A 20,796-nucleotide genomic window follows, 5' to 3' on the forward strand; every position below is an offset into this window, starting at 1 on the left:
ACACCAGTACATCAAAATGAGGATCTGAACCTCTCACCAAGGTAGTTGGAAGGTCCTTCTCCATCATCACACAACTCACAACCACACTGACCAGCCCTTTTTGAAGTGTGGCTTATGTAGCAGCAGAAACATGAAGGCAAAATCAAGCTTAATCCACTTTCCATCTTTTGTTTTCTTTGTCCCCCCCCCCCCCCTTTGACATTTTAAGGATAAAAATTCATTAGAGAAAGGGAGACCCCAAAACACAAAAATAAAAACATAAAAAACAAAGCAGATCCTGGAAAGGAACCAGCCAAGTATTTTAAACAAATATTGAATCTACAAAAATTACATCACAGGCACCAGTCAACCTCATAAAATTTAATCCATCAAATCTCACTACAATAGAAGACCAGAAGAAAAACAGTTCACCATTGTCCATGAGATCATGGCCTCATAACTACTATATTTTGAAATTCTGTGATTACCTTCCTTCCATATCCTCCAACAAACAGAAAGCAAAAGGAGATTCTTCAATAGCAATCCCTGATGCAGATAAATCACAGATGTGGGCTTAGTTTTGTGGAAATTAACCTTGGGTTGGGTTCTATACATGTTGGGCCTTTGGTCCAATGGGTTTTCATTGTAATGGGCCACTTTAATGGGCCTAATTATGGGTAGGAGCATAGTTGTCAAGGCATCTAGGCGCCTTGGTCGACTTAGGCGTCTAGGCACCTTGGTCTACTTCGGCGCCTAGGTCGGCTTGTTGGTCTCGCCTTGATTTTGGACCCTCTGCAACGCCTTGGGTCACCTAGACACCGTGACAACTATGGGTAGGAGGTAGGATTACAGGATTTATTTTATTAGTCTTAATATAAGTAGTTTAATCGTTTTATGATGCGACCACGGGTTTGAAAGCCCTAATTCAGATCTGTTGAAATATGAGTATAAGGGTAGAACTTTCCTTGAGATTTCTCTAGTGTTACCCTAGGGGCATTATTGTACTTGTACCTCATATCATTCTATTATAAATAAAACTAACAGGTGTCTCATAGACACAAGTCACAATTCCCCAAAATCTTCATGGTATCAAAGCAAGGATCCACCTTGGGATCCAAACCCTTATGCCACAGTTGGATGGGAGCAATTACCTGATGTGGTTTCGTTCTTGTTTCCTATCTATTGATTTTTGAGGGTCTGTCGGGTATCTTACAAGTGAAATTGAGAAACCTACTGTTGATGGTCCATCTCAAAGGAAATGGAGTTTAGACAACTCACTGGTAATGTCTTTTCTTCTCAACGCTATGCACTCCAAGGGCCTATTTGTTGATGGATACTACTGCCAAGATCTGGAAAGCGGCCAAAGATCCCTATTCCCGGATGGGGAATGATCTCAATGGGAACTTAAAATTGGAATTATTCACAGATGTTGATTGGGCTGGATCCATTGATGATAGACGATCCACTTTTGGCTATTGTTCTTAGAGGAAATCTTGTCACATGGCGTAGCAAGAAATAGTCAATCATCTCCCGCTCCAGTGCAGAAGCCGAATTTCGTGCCATGACACAAGGGATCTGTGAACTCATGTGGCTCAAGGGATTATTGAGTGATTTGGGAATTGTCTCTAAAGTTCCTATGCGGGTCTACTGTGACAACAAGGCCGCCATCAGTATCGCTCACAATCCTGTCCAGCATGATCAGACAAAACATGTCGAGATTGACAAACACTTCATCAAAGAGAAGCTTGAACAAGGAGTCATATGCATTCCCTTTGTCAATTCTACCAATCAATTAGCTGATGTCTTCACTAAGGGCTTGAATTGTAAGGTGTTCCACCCACTGGTCTCCAAGTTGGGTAAGTTTGATATATTTGCACCAACTGGAGGGGGAGTGTTGAGGACCGTGGGATTGGAATAATTTCTCTTTACTTTAGGGTTTTATTTGTTTTATTAATATTTTCCTATTTGACTAGCTTACCCTTAGGTTGTAATTCTCATTATAAATAAAGTGGACTTCTGTCATTAATAACAAGTCATATTATTCTCCCAACTCTGATTCTGAACTGATCCTTTACTTTCTAATTTGAGTCACTAATTTATCTCCTGACCTAGCCATTAACTTTGGCTGGAATTTTGAAGAGTTCATCCATCCAAAGTTACCAGCCTTCGACTGGAAGGATCTTCCCATCCAAGTCAACTACTTTACTATTTTGGGAACCTGGTGTATTCCAGAGTTTTTTTTAACCTTTTCTGTTCAGCAGCTGACAGTGGGTTTCATTCTGATATTATTTTCTGTGATTGAGTACCCCTATCAACCTGTGTTTAGACCTGAGAATAGGCTATTACAGTCCTTAGTATTGACCTACTGTTAGTGTTAAGTGGATCTGAATTAGAACTCTATGCTTGGATGATTAATTCATCCCAAGCTCATTCTTATTTATAAGAATAATAGAATAGTAAAATATGTACATGAGCAATGTGGGACTAAACCACATAATACAAAACTAATAAAATAACAAAGAAAAGGTCCAGAATACCCCCCACGGTATTCTGGCCATATATCTAACACTCCCCCTCAAGTTGGAGCATATATATCATGCATGCCCAACTTGACTAAGATAGGATGAAACAGACTTGCTACTCGGTCCTTAGTGAACACATCAGCTAGTTGATCGGTGAGACTTCACAAAAGGAACACAAATGAGGCCGGCCTCAAGCTTCTCCTTGATGAAATGTCGGTCAACCTCCACGTGTTTAGTACGATCATCTTGGGACGGGTTATGAGCAATACTAATGGCTGCTTTATTGTCACAATAAAGCATCATGGGAAGATGGACAGCAACACGGATATCCTGTAATAACCCTCTAAGCCACAGAAGTTCACAAATTCCTTGGGCCATCGCACCAAACTCGGCTTCAAGATCGACCTGCCACAACATTCGCTTCTTGCTACGCCATGTGACAAGGTTCCCACCAACGAAGGAACAAGAACTGCAGAGATAGATTTCTGTCGGAGAACCAGCCAATCAAGATCAGATAGGCTTCAATCTTAAGGTGACCCGTGGGAGATAGAAGGATTCCCTTTCGGAGCGAGACTTCAAATACCTCAAAATACGACTGATTGCATCCATATGAGAGGAATAGGGATCATGCATGAATCGCTCACCAAACTCACAAAGAATCGCAATGTCAGTCGTGTGTGAGAAAGGTAGATTAACTTGCCCACTAACCGTTGATAAATACCCTTGTCAAGGCTCACCCTCTTTCTCCCTAAGTTTTGTAGTAGCTTCCATAGGAGTATCTCGAAGGATGACAGCCTAGCAGCCCTGTGTTAGTCAATAGATCAAGGACATATTTTCTTTGAGAAAGAAAGATGCCCTTTGAAGAGCGAGCAACTTCTATCCCTAGAAAATATTTCAGAGAACCAAGATCTTTGACCTCAAACTCACGGTCAAGGAGGAGCTTCAAATCCCTGATAGCATCACCATCATTATCAGTGACCACAATATCATCCACATAGACTATGAGAAGAGTTACCTTGTCACCAACTCGTCTGATAAACAAAGTGTGATCAGCATTACTCTGCCTATAACCTGCTGAAATCATAGCCTTGTGAAATCTGCCAAACCATGCCCTAGGTGACTGTTTCAGCCCATAAAGTGCACGCTTCAGTCTACAGACCTTGCCCTTGGTCCTGTCATCAGAGAAGCCTGGTGGAATGTCCATATATACCTCCTCCTCAAGCTCCCCATGGAGGAAGGCATTCTTTACATCTAACTGTTGAAGATCCCACCCAAGATTTACAGCACAGGATAATAGCACCCGGACAGTGTTGAGCTTCGCCACTGGTGCAAAGGTCTCCTGATAGTCAACTCCATAAGTTTGAGTGAACCCCTTTGCAACCAGACGTGCCTTATATCGATCCACAGAACCATCAGCCTTCTGTTTGACCACGAAGACCCATCTACATCCAACTGGTTTCTTTCCCGGAGGAAGAGTCACAAGCTCCCATGTATTATTTTTATGTAGTGCTCTCATTTCTTCCAACATTGCTGCCTTCCACTTTCCATCTGTAGATGCTTCCTGCCAAGTTTTAGGAATCGAAACAGAAGAAAGAGAAGATACAAAAGCACGAAAAGATGGAGAAAGAGAACTATAAGAAACAACACAAGATATGGGATGTAAAGTACAAGTCCTAGTACCTTTGCGGTGAGCAATAGGTAGGTCGGAAGAAGAGGGATTACCAGGAGATGGGGGATCTGGATGTGGAGCCGGCAATTGGATGGGTATTGGTGCTAAAGTGGATTGCAACTGCCCTCTGTTGGTTCTGCCCCTTGTGTAGGTGAGTATGTTGGAATTGTCAATTCTCTTCTGAAATTCACCAATAGTTCTCTGGACTGGAGTCGGCTCCCCCTGAATAGGAACATTAACAACTCTATTTTCTATGGTCTCCCCCTGTAAAGGATTCCCATTAGGTGAGGGAGGAACAGCCGGAGGAGGTTGGACATCATCCAAAGGAGGTTGGGCATCAGTCAAAGGAGGCTGGGCAGCAGCCGTGGGTGCCGTCAAAGGAGGCTGGACAGCAGCCAGAGGAACCTCTAGTGGAGGAATCTCAAAGGGCACATCTTCACTAGAACTCTCCCCTTGAAGAGGTGGTAAAGAATAATAAGAAAGGGTCTCATGGAAAACAACATCCATACTCACCAAGGTACGACGGGAAGGGGGATGGTAACACTTATAGCCTTTCTGGGTTGGAGAATAACCCAAGAAAATGCAACGGAGCCCACGAGGCTCAAGCTTACCTGGAGATCTGGTATTCCTAGCATAACACACACACCTAAATACTTTGAGAGGGACAATAAAGGAGGAATGGCCCAGTAAAATATCAGAGGGGGTACGGGAATTAAGAACCCGAGAAGGGAGCCTATTGATGAGATAGGCGGCAGTGAGAACCGCATCCCCCCAATATTGAGAAGGAACATTCCTCGCAAACATCAACGCCCGGGCCATTTCCAACAAGTGGCGGTTTTTTCTTTCTCCCACACCATTCTGGGCAGGGGTATCAACACAACTAGTTTGGTGAATAATGCCATGATCAGCCAAATATTTTTGAAATTGTGATTCAGTAAACTCGGTTCCATTATCACTTCTCAATATTTGGAGAGTAGCTTGGAACTGAGTTTGAATCATCTTATGAAAATGATGAAAACATGAGAAAACCTGATTTTTAGTGTGCAAAAGATATACCCAAGTGTTCCGAGAATGACAATCAATAAAAGAGACAAACCAGCGATGACCAGAAATAGAGGGCTTGCAACTAGGGCCCCAAACATCAGAATGTACCAAATTAAAACAAGAAGAACTCCTTTTATTTGAAATAGGATAAGTTGAACGTGTCTGTTTGGCCAGAACACAAGCCTCACAAAAAAAATCATCCTTAGTATGTAGGGTGACCAAACTAGGAAATAAATGAGCTAAAATTCCTAAAGGAGGGTGACCTAACCGAGAGTGCCACTGGTAAAGTTCAGAAGAGACCAAGGAGTTCTGATGCAGCGGAGAAGGCAATGGTGGTGGAGAGAAGCGACCGTCATCAAGCAGGTACAAGCCACCATGCACTTTACCCAATCCAATCGTCTTCCCAGAGTCCAGATCCTGAAACACACAATGAGATGGAAAAAAAGTGACTTTGCAGTTAAGATCACGAGTAATACTACTAATGGAAAGAAGGTTAGTAGTAAAATTAGGAATATGTAAAACAGAAGACAAGGGAAAAGAGGAAGTGCAGTTGATGAGTCCTTTTCCAGATATTGAAGAAAGGGACCCATCAGCCACTTTGACCTTATCTTTCCCAGAAGTGGGAGAATATCTGTGAAACAGACTAGAGGAACCGGTCATATGATCTGTAGCTCCAGAATCTATGATCCAAGGATGGGAAGCCACAGAAGCACAATGACCTACAAATGAAATACCTGACCGGGCAAAGTGTGAACCTGAAGGAGCTGAGGAATTGGCAGTAGCTGATGTAGTAGAGGCAGCAGCAGCGGAAAGTCCTGAGCATACGTAGGAGGGCCTGTAGATCATCCTGGGATAGACCAGTGTAGGTAGCAGGAGTTGCAGTAACAGTCTCAGTCTGATGGGCCTTGGTTTTTGTCTTTATCTTAGTCTTGGCAGCCCTTTTAGCTTCAAAATCAGCCGGTTTCCCATGAAGTTTCCAGCACTTCTCCTTGGTGTGGTAAGGTTTGTGACAGTACTCACAAACAATAGACCCTGTAGTAGAATCACCAAGAGAAGCAATGCCACTAGGTGCGGGAGTGGCAGGGGCAGCAACAAGAGCCGATCTCACAAATAGGAGGGTGCAACATGGCAGCCCTACGGTTTTCTTCAGAGGAGACTAGGGCATATGACTGTTCAAGTGTGGGAAAAGGCTTGTGACCCAACACTTGAACCCGAATCTGATCATACTCCACATTTAATCCTGCCAAGAAATCATAAACCCTGATCTTGTCCATGTGTTGCTTATAAGAAGTAATATCTGCAGCTGTACTTGGGTGAAAATCAGAAAAATGGTCCAATTGCTGCCAAAGGCTGCGCAAGGTAGCATAGTATTTGGAGACTGTCAATTCTCCCTGAGTAGTGTGAAGGACCTTCTTCCTGATTTCATATACCTGGGCATCAGTGCCAAGCTGTCCATAAGTCTCCTTGCAAGCAGCCCAAATTTCTGAGGTCTGTATCAAAGAGAAGAAAATTGTGTTGTAGATCTGTAACCATAGAACCAATCAAGTAGGACATAAGAACTCCATTGTTGGCAAGCCACTTGTCTTGAGCAGCCCCAACCTCAGTAGGCATAGCAGTGGATCCCCTAATATGACCAGTAAGGCCACGGCCAGCAATGGCAAAGGAGGCAGACGTAGACCAAAGTAGGTAATTGGTGCCATCCAACTTGATTGGATTTGGAGAGAAAGTATGATACTCTGGTTTGCTGTTTCCATCACCAACATAAGTAGCAGTTTAATCCACAGAGTCACCCATGGAGACAGTGAAGAATCCCAAATCGGAGAAGAGGGCTGTTGTGAAGAGAAAACCAAGAACACCTCCAAGTTAAGGGCTGAAACAAGGATGAAAGCCCTCTAATAATGAAGGAATAAGTGTCTCCAAGAATCAGCAACAGCAGCCAGAGAAAACCTTGAGATCGATATTTTCAGGGTTTTGAAAAAAACCCTGAAATTGCTGAAATCAATAAGATGATGTGAGGCCTGAAAAATGACTGTATGAGGCTGAAATTGCAGTCGAAGGACACTTGAACAGATGTGAAGCACTCCTCAAAAAATCAGAATTAACTGATAAGTGGAACCCCAAGATCGACAATTGTCAGGGTTTTGAAAAAACCTTGAAAGTGTGAAGAGATATCGATCTTGAGGGCTGGAACTTGATGTAGCTTGATGTAGGTGCTGGAATACTGATCTGCCGCAGGTCTGAAGCTCCAATATAGCGAACAAAATCCTTGTAATATAGTGTGAATCTGTCCAATGAAGGCTGAAGTCTTCAATATTCGCAGCAAAGGAGGGCAGCACCTTATCAATCAATTCTTCATATCATGAAGTGAGGTAACAAGGGAGGGCAGCAGCTGGAACAATAGATCATCTCATCAGTGCTGCCCTATGGGACAAAGAAGAACAATGCAAAACAGAGGAAAGAAGAGGAGAGAAGAGAACAGGAGAGAGATCGAGAATTAGAGAAGGGGAGGGAATCGTGGATGGTTCTAATTCATAACCAGAATACCCCCCACGGTATTCTGGCCATATATCTAACAGTTAGAATATTCCTTGTTTCCGTTCTGTTGGACTTACATTCTAAGCATACTGTTAACACTATCATCCTATACTGTAGGATAGGACACCAGTGACCTAGCCCTACATTAGATTTGCTACCTCAAATTCTGAGATGAATCAGAATTCTGTTGTAGCGATTCAATAGATTAGTTGGTGGTGATTCCAGCCTAGGCCTTGGGTGCTGCTTCCCAGTTCATATCGTCCCTTCTTCCCATCTTGTTCTTCTCTTTTAGTTGCTAAAATCCTAAAACTCAAGTCAGTACTATCCCTGGGCAAGTTTTAATCTTCTAATCTGTTGGTTCTGTTTGCTTTCTCTTAATCTGTTAATCACTTCCACAATCCCATTTTTAGTTCTACTTCCTTTTATGCTGCTGCTTTCTGATTGAATGCCAGATATTCCCATCGATTTCTAAGAGTCATTCTTCAAATAGGACTCATAGAAAGTCTCAGTTTTGCAACTGTTTTCCCTAATTAAATTTCAGATTTTTGTTTCTATTATCACTATTGAGTATCTGCTGCTGATAATACTTCATTCGTCTATTGATCGGTTACTGTGCATTGAATTCCTTCAAATCAGATATTGATTTCTGGTTGGTGAAGCTTCATATCTCCCGCAGGATCCTTCAATAGATAGTGATCCAGCCCTTGGATTGGTCCTAAATTTTGATTTATTATTATTATCTCCATTGAATGGTATCTTCGACCAGACTTATGGCCACATCTGAGTGGTTGATTTGTTGACACTTAATTTCTCTCAAATTCTGGAAAGTTATGTTAAGTCTGCGATTCTGGCTTATTGCTGGTTTTCTTAACCTAATCTTTAGGTGACTGGAAACAGCATCAATCCCTTTCCATCTTTCTTCATCTCAACACATTTTTTCAAAGAAATAACAACATTTAATAGAAACCCCAAAAGAGAGAAAGAGAGATAAAAAGGGGCCAAGTGGCCAAGCTCAAAAAACAATTTACAAGGAAAAAGTACAACAGTGAGAGCAGAAATATAGAAGCAAAAGACAATAGTTGTCTCCAAATACACTTACTCTCCATGGTAACATCCTTAGCTAGATGATCAACAGTGGCCTCACGCAGAACCATCCTATTCCACTAAGAGTACTCATAAATTTTCTCCATCATCTTGAACTCTTCTTCATGCAGCTTGTATAATTTAAGGCATTATTACGCCAAGACAAGGCCATTTATGCACTTTGGGATGAAAAATGCTATTTGATTAAGAAACCACTTAGTTGCCACCATGATCAAATAGCCCATTTGGATTCAATTCAATGGTGAATGGCTAAATTGCAAAGATTTTAAAGAAGAAGAGAATTTTTAGTCATATTTTAGGCAGTAAAACTCACTTTTTAGGGGGTTTAATTGTTATAATCCAAAAGACACACAAGGGCTCCCACTGTTAGTTGAGGTGGATTTGTTTTGGTTTGATGTTCATTTAGAAAGTTCCAGCTAGAAGAGTTATTTATAGTACGTTACTTTCTAATTATTCAGTCTTCTTAACTTTCTTATTTTCTAAATTGTGTTTTAGAAAGTAGAAGTAAGAGTTTATACACACACCATAGTTTGAGTTGAAAAATTAAGCGCTTCATTGTTGTTTCTTATATTTTCTCTACTGTCGATGTAATGTCACTGTTGCCTCTTTACTGCTGCCGCTAGATCAATTACAAGCTGTTCAATAGACATTTCTATGTTATTTCATTTTTATGCGAATGAGTAAGGTCTTCAAACTGCATCAAATCCTTCTATTTCAAACTCAAACTTTGTGAAGAAGCTTAATACGACCGAAAGACCAGAAACCTGTGGGGTTTTTTTCAAACCTTGAGTTATATTAATGCCAAAAGGAACAAACTGTTCGCTGAATACAAGAAACTCCACACTCCCCCCCCCCCCCCCCAAAAAAAAAAATAGTCTGGTCAACACTACCAAGGTTTGTAAGACCAAGCTAAGATTAGACACTCTAAAAGTCCTCTATCAAACCCACAAGCTTCATATCTTTGGATGATTTATTGATTTTAAGAAAAATTCAACAGTTTGTTGATTTTTAGAAAACAAAATTGTATAACTATAATATGACCACAACATAGACCTATTTTGACTTATCGGCTTGGGCCAAATCTGTTGGATTAAAACCATTGTAAAAATTGCCATTACATCCTTAAAAGTTTCAGAGAAGGCGAACTATCAGTGATCTACTATCAAAATAGTCAACCTGTAGTGGAAATTGCTTTGACAACATCCTAAAGTCCAAATGAATTTGAAGATTTGAAGAGGTGAACCTCATCAACTTTCATCTCTAACTCTAGATTACTCGCAGAAAATTTTCACTAATTCCATTACAGAGTTTGACCAAAGCCTACAGAGTTCTGGATTTTCTGGTTTGTTCAGTGTTGGAACTTGGAAGTTCTTTAGGGGTGCTATTTAGAGACACCCAGAATCTATATTGAGCTCATTATTCAATAGGGCACCTAATCATACATTATGGCCACCTTGGGGAGTCTCCTGAATATGGCAGAAGCAAATTTACAAGCTTATATAGTCTATCTACACAAAAAATCAATTTGCCAGGGGACACCAATAGTCAAAGATAACCAAACAACGAAAATGGCCAAGTTCCTTTCAATCTCCAAACTTTGAAGCTTCAAAGAACTAGGAAATGTCAAACCCTAACTTGATCTCTGCTCGAATTGGATCTCTCCAAATAGGACTGGAATGCATCTGAAAGATAGACCCAATACCATCTCTTAAGGCCCCACTAATTCTAGAAGGCCCAAGATTCACCATTGAATATCCATTTAAGTTAAGCTTGATAGTTATCCACACTAGGACAACTTCATCCCTCTTTCTTCATCTTAAAACATTGGGGACTTCCAACTTGCTTCAAGGAGTAAAGAAGTGACCATATTAACCATCACTAGTCTAGTGATATGTTTCTTGCAAGTGGATTTGATTAGTGCATGCAGTGCAACATTTACAAGGTGACTGAGATTTTATAATTTGCTGTATGGTTGAACATTCCATAAGCACGCCTTAAGCAATCGCTCGGATAAGTTGATGCTTTTACAGAGACCATCCACGCTGTAACAATACCCTTCAAAGTTGGAAGTTGCAATGCTTTCCCTACAGCTTCTAAGTTGTGTGTACCATGAATGCAGGTGTCATATTTGTTGGCCATTAGACTACAGACACTTACCAGAGATGCTCGCAAAGAAAAGCGAATAAGCAAATGTAACAACCACAAATCAAACCAAAGAGGGATAGAGAGAAGGGGGGAGAAACTGACCCAATATCTGTAAGCAACAACCTCTGCTGGAGTGTTCTGGGAAGGGCAAGAGCCCAAACTAATCTGCTTTACAGCCTCAATCTGAACTGCCTCAGGATCCTCCCTTGCACTCAACTCCAAAGCCAGTTGTATCTGATATTCTTCTTCCATCTCAGGATCCCTTGAATTGCTCGACTCTGAATCCCGTCTCACCGCATCCAATACAATATCCAAAGTGTTGCTGTCCAATGAATCCGAAGGGTCCCTTGCCTCTCCTCTCCCTCTTACATTCGAAGATGAGGGAGGACTAGGACTTTTTCTGTTAGTAACAGAATTCAACCATCCAGAGATACTAGAGAACGGCTTCTGCTCAGAATGATGGGATGGAGATGAGCGAGGCGATGATCTGCAAGAGGAATCATCATTCGATCGATTACCCCTCACCGATGGAGGCCCTTCGGCATCTTCTGACTGGGTAGGCACGATATGGAGCTTCTTCAGAATGTTCTTCATGCTGCTTCTGGGCTGCTTCTGGGAGGCTCACTAAAGTAGATGTCAGAAGATGAAAAGCCAGTAACAGTGGAGCCATAGCACCCTCTCCATGTTCATCAACCAACATGAAAATTTCAAAACTCTAGCAATCACTGTCAGCACAGACAAAAAAACCATTTACTGCCAACCTAGAAAGCCCTCTCCCTCAAGCATCACCTCCACCCCCAAAAGACTTCCACCGACGAACCCATCACACCAAACCAGGAGATACTAACATACGGAAGAGGAGTTGAAGATTAACAGAACAGCTACTTTGAAATGAAGAAGAGATGAAAAATAACTGAATCTTCTTACCTCGAAGAGCAAAAACTATCAGAAGGTATCTATATCGGGATTGGGTCAAATTAATTTTTCTTATCTGTATTGAAGGTTGACAGAAACCGATCGATTATTCGATTAGGAATCATTTTTCAGCCTTTGTTGCGGGAGCCCAGATGGGCCAGAGGAAACTCTTGAGTGGGAAGTCTGCAACAGGGAAAGGTAGGAGAGTAATACAGACATACACACACCGCAAAGCGAACAAGTTGGTGTGGGACCTGAAGACGACGACGACCCACTTGAATATGAGAGGCTCCACGGTTCCCAAAAAAAAAAGTGTTTTAATTGTGTAGTGCGAGAGGGCAGAGAGGCAACTGAGACTCCCAAGTCTCAAGGGTGGGCATGACCCCGCATGAGACATGAGTTGGAATTTTGTGGTGGATTAAGATTGGTGATTGGACCATTTGAGAAGAAAATTTAAGAATTCCTATGTTTTTTATCTTTTGAATAGAAGATAACTTTTCTAACTAACATAGTCAAGTTATTAGTATTTAAATGCCTACAGTTATTGGCCTTTGGGATAACTGAACCAATAAGCAATACAATTTTCTCTTCTTTCTTTCTTTCTTCAGACCCAAACCAGGAAATCAAATTTACTTCTGGACAGTAAAAGCTCTTTTCCCTTCCTTTACTGTAACTCTCTTTTGTGCTATTTCAAGATCTCAACTATATAACCAAGTTTAGTGATAATGCTTTTTGTTAACACCATGGAGGTGGGCTATTAGGAAGTACTGTCCTTGACCTCACTAAATTTTCTGGTTTCATTTCATTATAAATAGAAAGGTTTTGATTCCATGGCAGGTTCCTCCCTTCCTTTTAAAGTTGGCAGTTGGCACTGGAAGGTTGAGTTGGAGAAAAAATGGAATCAGGACAGAAGGGCCAGTTGTTTACAGTAAGAAAAGCTGGGCCACAATTGACACTCTGGATGCAACAGTACATACACCCTTTACCTGTGTTCAGACTTCAGATACAAAAGAGATGTGTATTTGGAGCTAAAATTGGAGTGCCAATAAATAGCAAGTGATAAGGATCATTCAGCTTTTAAAATGCTGCATCTACTGAGTACTGGTCTGGTCAATAGCATTGCCCTAGTGTTGATTGGAGGGGGACTACCATCCTCTCTCTCTCTCTCTCTCTCTCTACTGAGCACTGGTCTGGTCAATAGCATTGCCCTTGTGTTGATTGGGGAACTCTCTCTCTCTTAAAATTCTTCTTCTCATCCAGTCATTTAAAAAACAAAAAGACCGAGTTTCCCTTCATCTATGGTGAAGAGTGAACAACTTAATCATGGGATCTGACCCTACAATTGAATTGAGAAAGGGTATTTTGGTATCGATATAGACACATCGGTATCAATATAGGCAGTGACCTATACCATATACTAAAACTCTAATTAAGGGTGTCAATTTATAACTGAAACCGAAAACGATCGTTTAAAACCAAACTGAATCAAATCGAAGTAAATTGATTTGATTTTGGTTTCCAAAGCTTGAATCTTTTCTAAGTTCAGTTTGATTTTAGTTAAACCAAATCGTATTGCCTATTTTCAAATCAAATAAGGAACCGTTTAAAATTATATTCTTTTTTATTTTTTAATCAAATGTGGATGATAAATTCTTTTCTATTTTAGTGCTTGGGAAAAGTTTGTTGGACTATAATCCTAATAAATAAGGGTTTTTTTTTTATTATTGAAGATGAAAAAAAAGTTGGCCCAAACATTTAAAATAGGACCTAAACCGAATATGAAACCAAATTAAAATCACTAAGAAACTGAATACAAAATCAAATAAAAATCGAACTAAATTGATTCGTTTTTTGTTTTGAAAATGTATTAATATTCTTGGTTTGGTTCAGTTTTGATTTTTACATTTTTTTCTTAAACCGAGCCAAAACCTAACCGATTGACAGCCTTAACTCTGATTCACTCATGAAAGTTCAAATGGAAAATAGAGAGTGAATTTTTATTGGATAAAATTTCTCTTTGGGGGAATATATTGCCAAGCCCAGACATAGAGGAGGGTGACATAAAGCCCCCCCTCTCGAGAAATGAAAGGCGGAAATCCCACCCCAGATGCCAACGCGCGCTTTCGTTGGCCCCCATGCATGCAAGGGCCACGTTTCCCCACACAAAATATTGACCTATTATTGAGGAAATTACCTAGATCTACTAGATAAGAAAATTAATTACAAATCAAGTAGATTTGATTTTGTTTTAGGTTTGCTTTTCTTGTAAACCTATTTGTTTTGTAATACTTTTTCTTGTCTCGTAGATCTAGGAAATTGTACTTTATATTTATCTTTAATTTCACCTTCTCTTGTAAATCATTTTTTCTTTTTCTTTTTTTTGCCTTTTTTTTAGGGTGTGAACATGTCTATTACAGTTACATTACAGTGGGCTTAAGGTTCAAGTAAGCGGAAATTGGCAACACGATTGACCTAAGTCAATTGCGATTCAAATAAAATCAGACGAAATCAATCTGAACCCTAAAAATCAAGTATAAATTAATCAAAACTCAAATCGACAGGAATCAAAATCGAGCTCGAATAATTTTGATTCAAATCCGATTCCGATTTTTAAAACCCTCAATGGGCAAGAAGAACTTAGGCAAAGAAGACTAATTAAGGGTTGAAGAAAATTTGTAATTGATGAATGAGATGATAAGAATTCAAGTCAACTGAGATTTATAACATTTGTATAAATTATAATCATGTATGGTGCATCCCATAACAGCAGTCCAACACCCATCCTTATCTGTTTCTCAACTTGTAGTATTTATTGAAGAAAAAGAGGCATTATCTTATTTCATTGATGATTGCCCACATAATAAGAAAAAAAGAATCGTCTTGGCTTTTGGTATGGCATTGCATAACCTTCAATCTCTCATCTTAAAAATCTACAATTTTCAATTCATAAGCACAAGACCCTATCTTAATCGAATTATTGGCTTTGCTATGATCATCTGATTTTTTTTTTCTTTATAATAAACAGAAAATTCATTAAAAAAAAATGTTGCCAAGATAGAAGCTTAAAATAAAAAATAAAAAAAATGCATCCACACTTAAGCAGCTTCAAGAATTAAAGAACCAAAACCACTCCTAATCTATTATAATATGAATTGTGGCCATCTGATATATGAAGTCTTAGAGCGATTTATTACCAACTTGATCTTTTAGATGTCACTCAGTGATGGCCCTCCATGTTACAAGTTCTTTGTTGTAAATTTATTTAAAATTATTAGTTTATATAAATCATATTTAAAATATAGAGAGAGGGTTCCCCACTCCATCATCTTGGGGAATCTCCCACGCCACATCAATGACGGTTTGGAGAAGAATATATCTATCTACATGGGGTCCATATGATCATAAGAGGATATAGAAAACAATTCAAATTCATTGTGAGAGGGTGTAATACATTGGCTGGGAATTTTTTTTCGATATATTAATAGAGATAATGTTCTTTCTTTGTTTGGGAGTGAAGCGTACAGAAGCACCTCTCTATGTCTATCTCTCTCCTCCCCCCCTAAGCCTTATGAAACTGCCATCGTTTGTGGGAGGGAAATATATAGAATCAGGGAGTGCTAACATACGCTATGCTCCCAAACAAAGAACTCAATCCCATATTAATATTTTAAGTGAGTTTTTCCTTAATTCACAACGTCTCAATGAACTTGTTGATAATATTCCAATGGGAAGTAGTTTTCTGTCCAGAAGTGTGGCCTACACCAACACACCCATGTGTCTATTTCTCTCCTCTTCAAAGCAAAGGGGCAGAGATGTCTTTTCATATGGGAAAGAGAGAGATAAACTCATGGGAGTGCTGGTGTACGCCACACACCAGCACTCCTAGACAGAGTTCTTTTTCCCTATTCAAATATTTGGAGTCACATCAAGGGTTGAACTCAATAAATGAACCATTGGATCAAGGTAGTCCAACATATGTATTAGTACCTACAACTACAACTCAATTAAGCCGTATCCCAACTAATGATTCGGCTATATGGTTTCGATTTTGCCATTTAACTCTATTCAAAATCAAACTACACAATTCATAATTATTCCTACTTTAAATTTTTAGACCCATTTCAACCATATGGTCCATCATTTTTTTTAATTTTAAAAATAAATATGATGTGGACAAAATGTTTATAAAGTTTGAGTGCCAAATAAGTTGGCAAATGGAGATTACTTATCATCTCTAATTCGCGGGCACCTCCAATTCCTCTAATAGGAGGAAGTGGACCCCACCTTGGGCAGTGTTTTCGGGCAGGGGGTAGGGTGGTCATTTATGATCCCATGTTAGGAATTGGAGGAATTAGAGGGGGCAGCGAATTGGAGGGGTTAATGATCCACAAATGGATCCCGATAAAGCAAATCTTGGTTTTCATTTCCCTTTTAATGGACTTGGAAGAGGGGAGAATCTGCCCAGAATCATGTCTTCTTAGGTCTATTATAGATGTTCGATGCAATTTCGGTTCTTTATTGTTTCAATAGAATGCGATCATTTTTCGCTTTTGGATCCTCAAGCCCCTTTTAAGCCAAACAATTCTACACTAAAAAGAAGCAAATATTGCGTTAATAAAGAAAATATAAAGGTAGGGAAAAACAAAGAAAGGTTTTTATATTGGCAATGGAGGAAAATTTCACGCAAAAGAAAATTCATTATGATCATCCTTAGGAATAGGGACATTTCAAATTATAGCTTTGCTTACATTAACCCTAGAGCTAATCGAGAGATCCATTGTTTATCTAAATGGGTTGTTTTTTTCTTATTGCAGTAGAAAACTGATCGAGCTATTATAGAAGAAAGTTCCTGTAAGACTAGGAAACAAAGGACATAAGAAAGCACCAGAACGGATTCCAAGGGGATTTTCTGATGCTTAAGTCAGTTCTCAAAGCAATTACATGAATTTGCAGAGCAATAGCATAAAAAAATAAAATCGTCGATCACCTTACATGGAGGATTACCTTTGTGTTTATAGAGAAAACCTTTGTAACCTACCGAGAGGCGGTGCTAGGAGTCCAATGATGTCATGTTGTCTCTTCAAGTAAGGAGAATCCTCGCAAGAGTCTGATGTGGTAGAATATTATCACGGAAAGTCTCGGAAAAAAGGTCCTGAACTCTTGATATGGCCGAACTGCCCGACAAGGACGGAAAAGAAACCTGGTATAATATGGAATGTCATTGATCTCGAGAATCAAGAAAAGTACTTGACACATGCCTTTGTGCCATGTGTTGGCTATTCAAGAATAGTGAATAATTATCCATATCACTTTTCATTTTTAGCCTCTTAGACTTCATCCTGTCTTCGTGAGATGAGAGACTTTTTGTATTTAATGTTGTTGTCTAAAGGACTCGATTAATAAAAAGATCTAATACTGGTTGAAAGGAAGAAACAATTGTGTATCTCAACCATTTAACTCAGTATGTATTGGAGAGTTTCTTTTTTGGGGGGTAAGTTATATTGGATATATTTTTTGGTAAACTATTATATTGGATATGTGTCCATTAAATTTGGAATTTTTTATTAATATTTGATTTTAATTAATTTGCATGATCATTAATAGGTTATGGTTGTCCTTAGGTTTTCACCTAAAAAAATCATACTTGAGTAGGATAAAACTGGACATCTTGTTCATATGATCGTCACCCTATGTACTCTTTGCAATGGTGATTCCAAAACATAAGTGTGAGTGCTTATACGGTGTGACGGTGTGACGGTGTGTGCATTGTACAAGATCACTCGAGTCTTGCATGTGTTACTGCATGTTGGTATGGAACAAGATTCTTGTTAGTAGAACTTGATTGGTCTCTTGACCTAAGAGGTCCTTGTAATTGTGGTTATGAATCATGGGTTTTGGCACATCAATGGTTGATGTCTTTATCTTACTATATATCAATGTAATAGACTCATAATATTTGATCGTGAACGAAAGAAATGCTCAACACGAAATCCAATGCCTTTTTGCAGAATATCAAGGAGAGAGAATGTTTGTGTATGATTTGATGGGAATTTGGATCCAATAACAGTTTTGTAAAGTATTTACAAATTATTTTGAAAATTAATATTATTTATTAATAATATTATTTTATTAAGTTTTTAAAAAATGTTTTGGTTACAATCATCGACATATAATCTTTGTGCAAACATGTTCGATGGACTAGGGTTTGATAGTAATTAAATTATATGGCCAAATAATCCATTATGTGATAGATTAATGGAGGGATTAATATGCAATTAATTAGATTAAATTGTGAATATCTATTGTTTTGGGGAGTTAATGATATTAACTCATCTATTAATGTCTTTATATTATTTTTTATGAGATTATTTATATTAGAGAGATGTTTGGATTAGGAAAGATATCCAATGGGATCGTACTTCTTCCCACTTTGTAGCAAACAAGAATATGTGTATTGACAATGACACTTGTCATCGTAGGGTTGACTATGACACTTATCATTAAAGGAATTAACCAAATATTGTATTTAGAATTATATTGGGATTAAGAATCCCAATGACACAGTAAAAGGGCAGCCCACTCATAGTGGGCAACTCACTTTATAAAAGAGGAAGAGAGGAGGGAGCAAAGAAGGATTTTGACTGTTATCCATTGGAAGAAAAAAAAAATGAAACTGTCAGCTTAAATTGAATTTTTGTGTTACCGTGTGACATTCTTATTGGATTGAAATCATAGGTAAAATTCGAACAAGACGCAATACAAGCTTGATGAAAAATGCTTTATAAAAGTATGGAACTAAGAAATTTTTTTTTGTCATAATCAGCAAGTCATTTTGCATTGGCAATAAATAATAGTACAACTTAGTTACATCTTCTCAGGTAACCCTTCTCTGTATTATATATGTATAGTTAAACACAAGGGGGAAGTTTTCATACACGGCTGTGTAAGCATGTACGGTCGTATCCCCTCTCACAAAGAGTTGGAAACATCATAAACCCCCACCCATTAATTAATACCTTGAAACTCTCATTCTCTCACATACACGGCTTACACAGTCGTGTATGAAAACTTTCCCCTAAACACAATTTGTAAATTTAACTGTAAAACTTTTGCTTTCTCTTTCATTGTGAATCTTTGCTTCTCATCTAAACTCAAACACTTAGTTCTAGACCCAGGATGCAGTTAAAATTTTTAGATTTCAACATATGAGGGAAGAGGGGTCCAAACCTCCAAACCCATAAAAATGTAATTACAATTCATTTTAGTTTAAGAGTGACATGGGCTCTTTTTCTATAGGGTACTTTGGTTGGTAAGAAATTGATAGAAAAGAAAAGAAAAATATAATAAGATAAATAAATGTAATAATGACAATAATGATGAATTTATATGTCACACCCCACTGACCTAAGCAAGGCCCAAAGCTGTTGGTTTGAAATACTAATCAATCTATAGCGAAAGTTGGGAAAATTAAATAAAACATCTGCAACTCATCTGGGATTCAAGGATCCGTCTCAAGCTAGATTATGTTATACAATTATCCTTTAAGTATATAAAATTACAATACCTTCAAATATATAAACCAAATATGTTTGGTTAAGGAATGGATGAATGATCTCCCGTCTCATGCGTCCTCCAATGCTGACACTCTTTTTTTGGATGGCATGTCCCTAAGCTGTGACCTTGGGGTGACATAGGAGCCGCGCATCCCTAGTTCGGTATAGGTTCCATTTCTCCACTCTGATTTTTTTAACTTTTGCTTAGTCCTTTTTACCTTAATGTTTTGTGCCTCTGTGAGTATTTGTGTACTTAACTGTCGTTTTCTTTCCCGTGCTTTTGTTCCTAGAAGATCTTATTAACCTGGTTCTCGGGCTTTCTTAGTTTGCTTTCTAATCTTGCATGTTTCTGTTGATTTCCTTTCGTTGTTCTCTTGTTCTGATGATTATTTTTTACTGGAATATCAGGGGTGTTAACAACCCCTTTTCTCGGCATTGTATTGGATTAAATGTTAAAATTTTTACCCCAGACCTTTGTTTCTGTGTGAGACTAAATGTCAGAACCACCTTGCTCTTCGAATTCCGGGGCTCTCTCCCCTCTATAAGCTTGTTACTTTTTCTGATAGTCCTGCTGGGGCTCGGGGTAAAGGGGGCATTTGCCCCTTTGTTAAGCATGATGTGTCTGTGGTGGATTTGGTTACTAATACTCAGTTTATTGGCGTTAAAATTATGGACAAATACTTGGGTGCCTTTTGGTGTGTTTTTATATATGCCCCGCCCCAACACCACCTGCGAGGTGCTTCCTTTATTCTATCTTGGAACCTTTCTGTGTTATAGGTGACTTCAATGAAATTCTGGGGCAATGTGACAAATTGGGTGGAAACCCTTTTCATCCTACCACGTCCTCTTCACTTCTCTCTAGCTTGATCAGATCTTTTTCACTTGAGGAAATTAAGCTCCATGGTTCACCATTTACTTGGTCTAATCACCATAAACCTCCCTCATCTGATTAAGGAATGTTTGGACAGGGCTTTCTGCTCTCCCACCTGGTTTAACCTCTTTCCTTTGACCTCTTTGAGGAAAGGTTCTGCCCTATGTTTAGACCATCACCCTATTCTCTTGAATACCTATCCCTCTAGGACTTCCTTTAAAAAGTTGTTCCACTTTCAACTTGCCTGGGTTCACCATCCTGAGTTTAATAACTTTGTTTCGAACTTATGGAATATGAATTCCTCTGACTCCTTCCCTTGCAGGCTATCTTCATTTTCAATCTTTTGAAATGTTGGAACCGTAACATTTTTGGGCATATTGATATTCTTAAAATACAACTGGTTTGTGAAATTGGTAAGTTGGAAGAACTTTCCCCTCTTTGTAAGGATGATTTGCTTCT

The 20,796-nt window shown here is 39.0% G+C and overlaps 1 protein-coding gene across 2 annotated transcripts in view; it reads right to left on the minus strand.

Annotated features, from left to right (window-relative positions):
• The window catches only part of LOC122650237 (probable serine/threonine-protein kinase SIS8), an 86,942-nt gene extending 75,115 nt beyond the window's left edge, over window positions 1–11,827 (minus strand). For both annotated transcript variants that reach the window (XR_006331400.1, XM_043843586.1), the window contains exon 1: window positions 11,101–11,827. Coding sequence is in view for 1 of the 2 variants with exons in the window: in XM_043843586.1 (XP_043699521.1) it covers window positions 11,101–11,592 (492 nt within the window). In the remaining variant the exon portion in view is untranslated. The remainder of the gene's footprint in view (window positions 1–11,100) is intronic.
• Between the last annotated feature and the right edge of the window lie 8,969 nt (window positions 11,828–20,796).

Source organism: Telopea speciosissima, chromosome 2, assembly GCF_018873765.1.
Source record: "Telopea speciosissima isolate NSW1024214 ecotype Mountain lineage chromosome 2, Tspe_v1, whole genome shotgun sequence".
NCBI classification, from domain to species: Eukaryota; Viridiplantae; Streptophyta; class Magnoliopsida; order Proteales; family Proteaceae; genus Telopea; species Telopea speciosissima.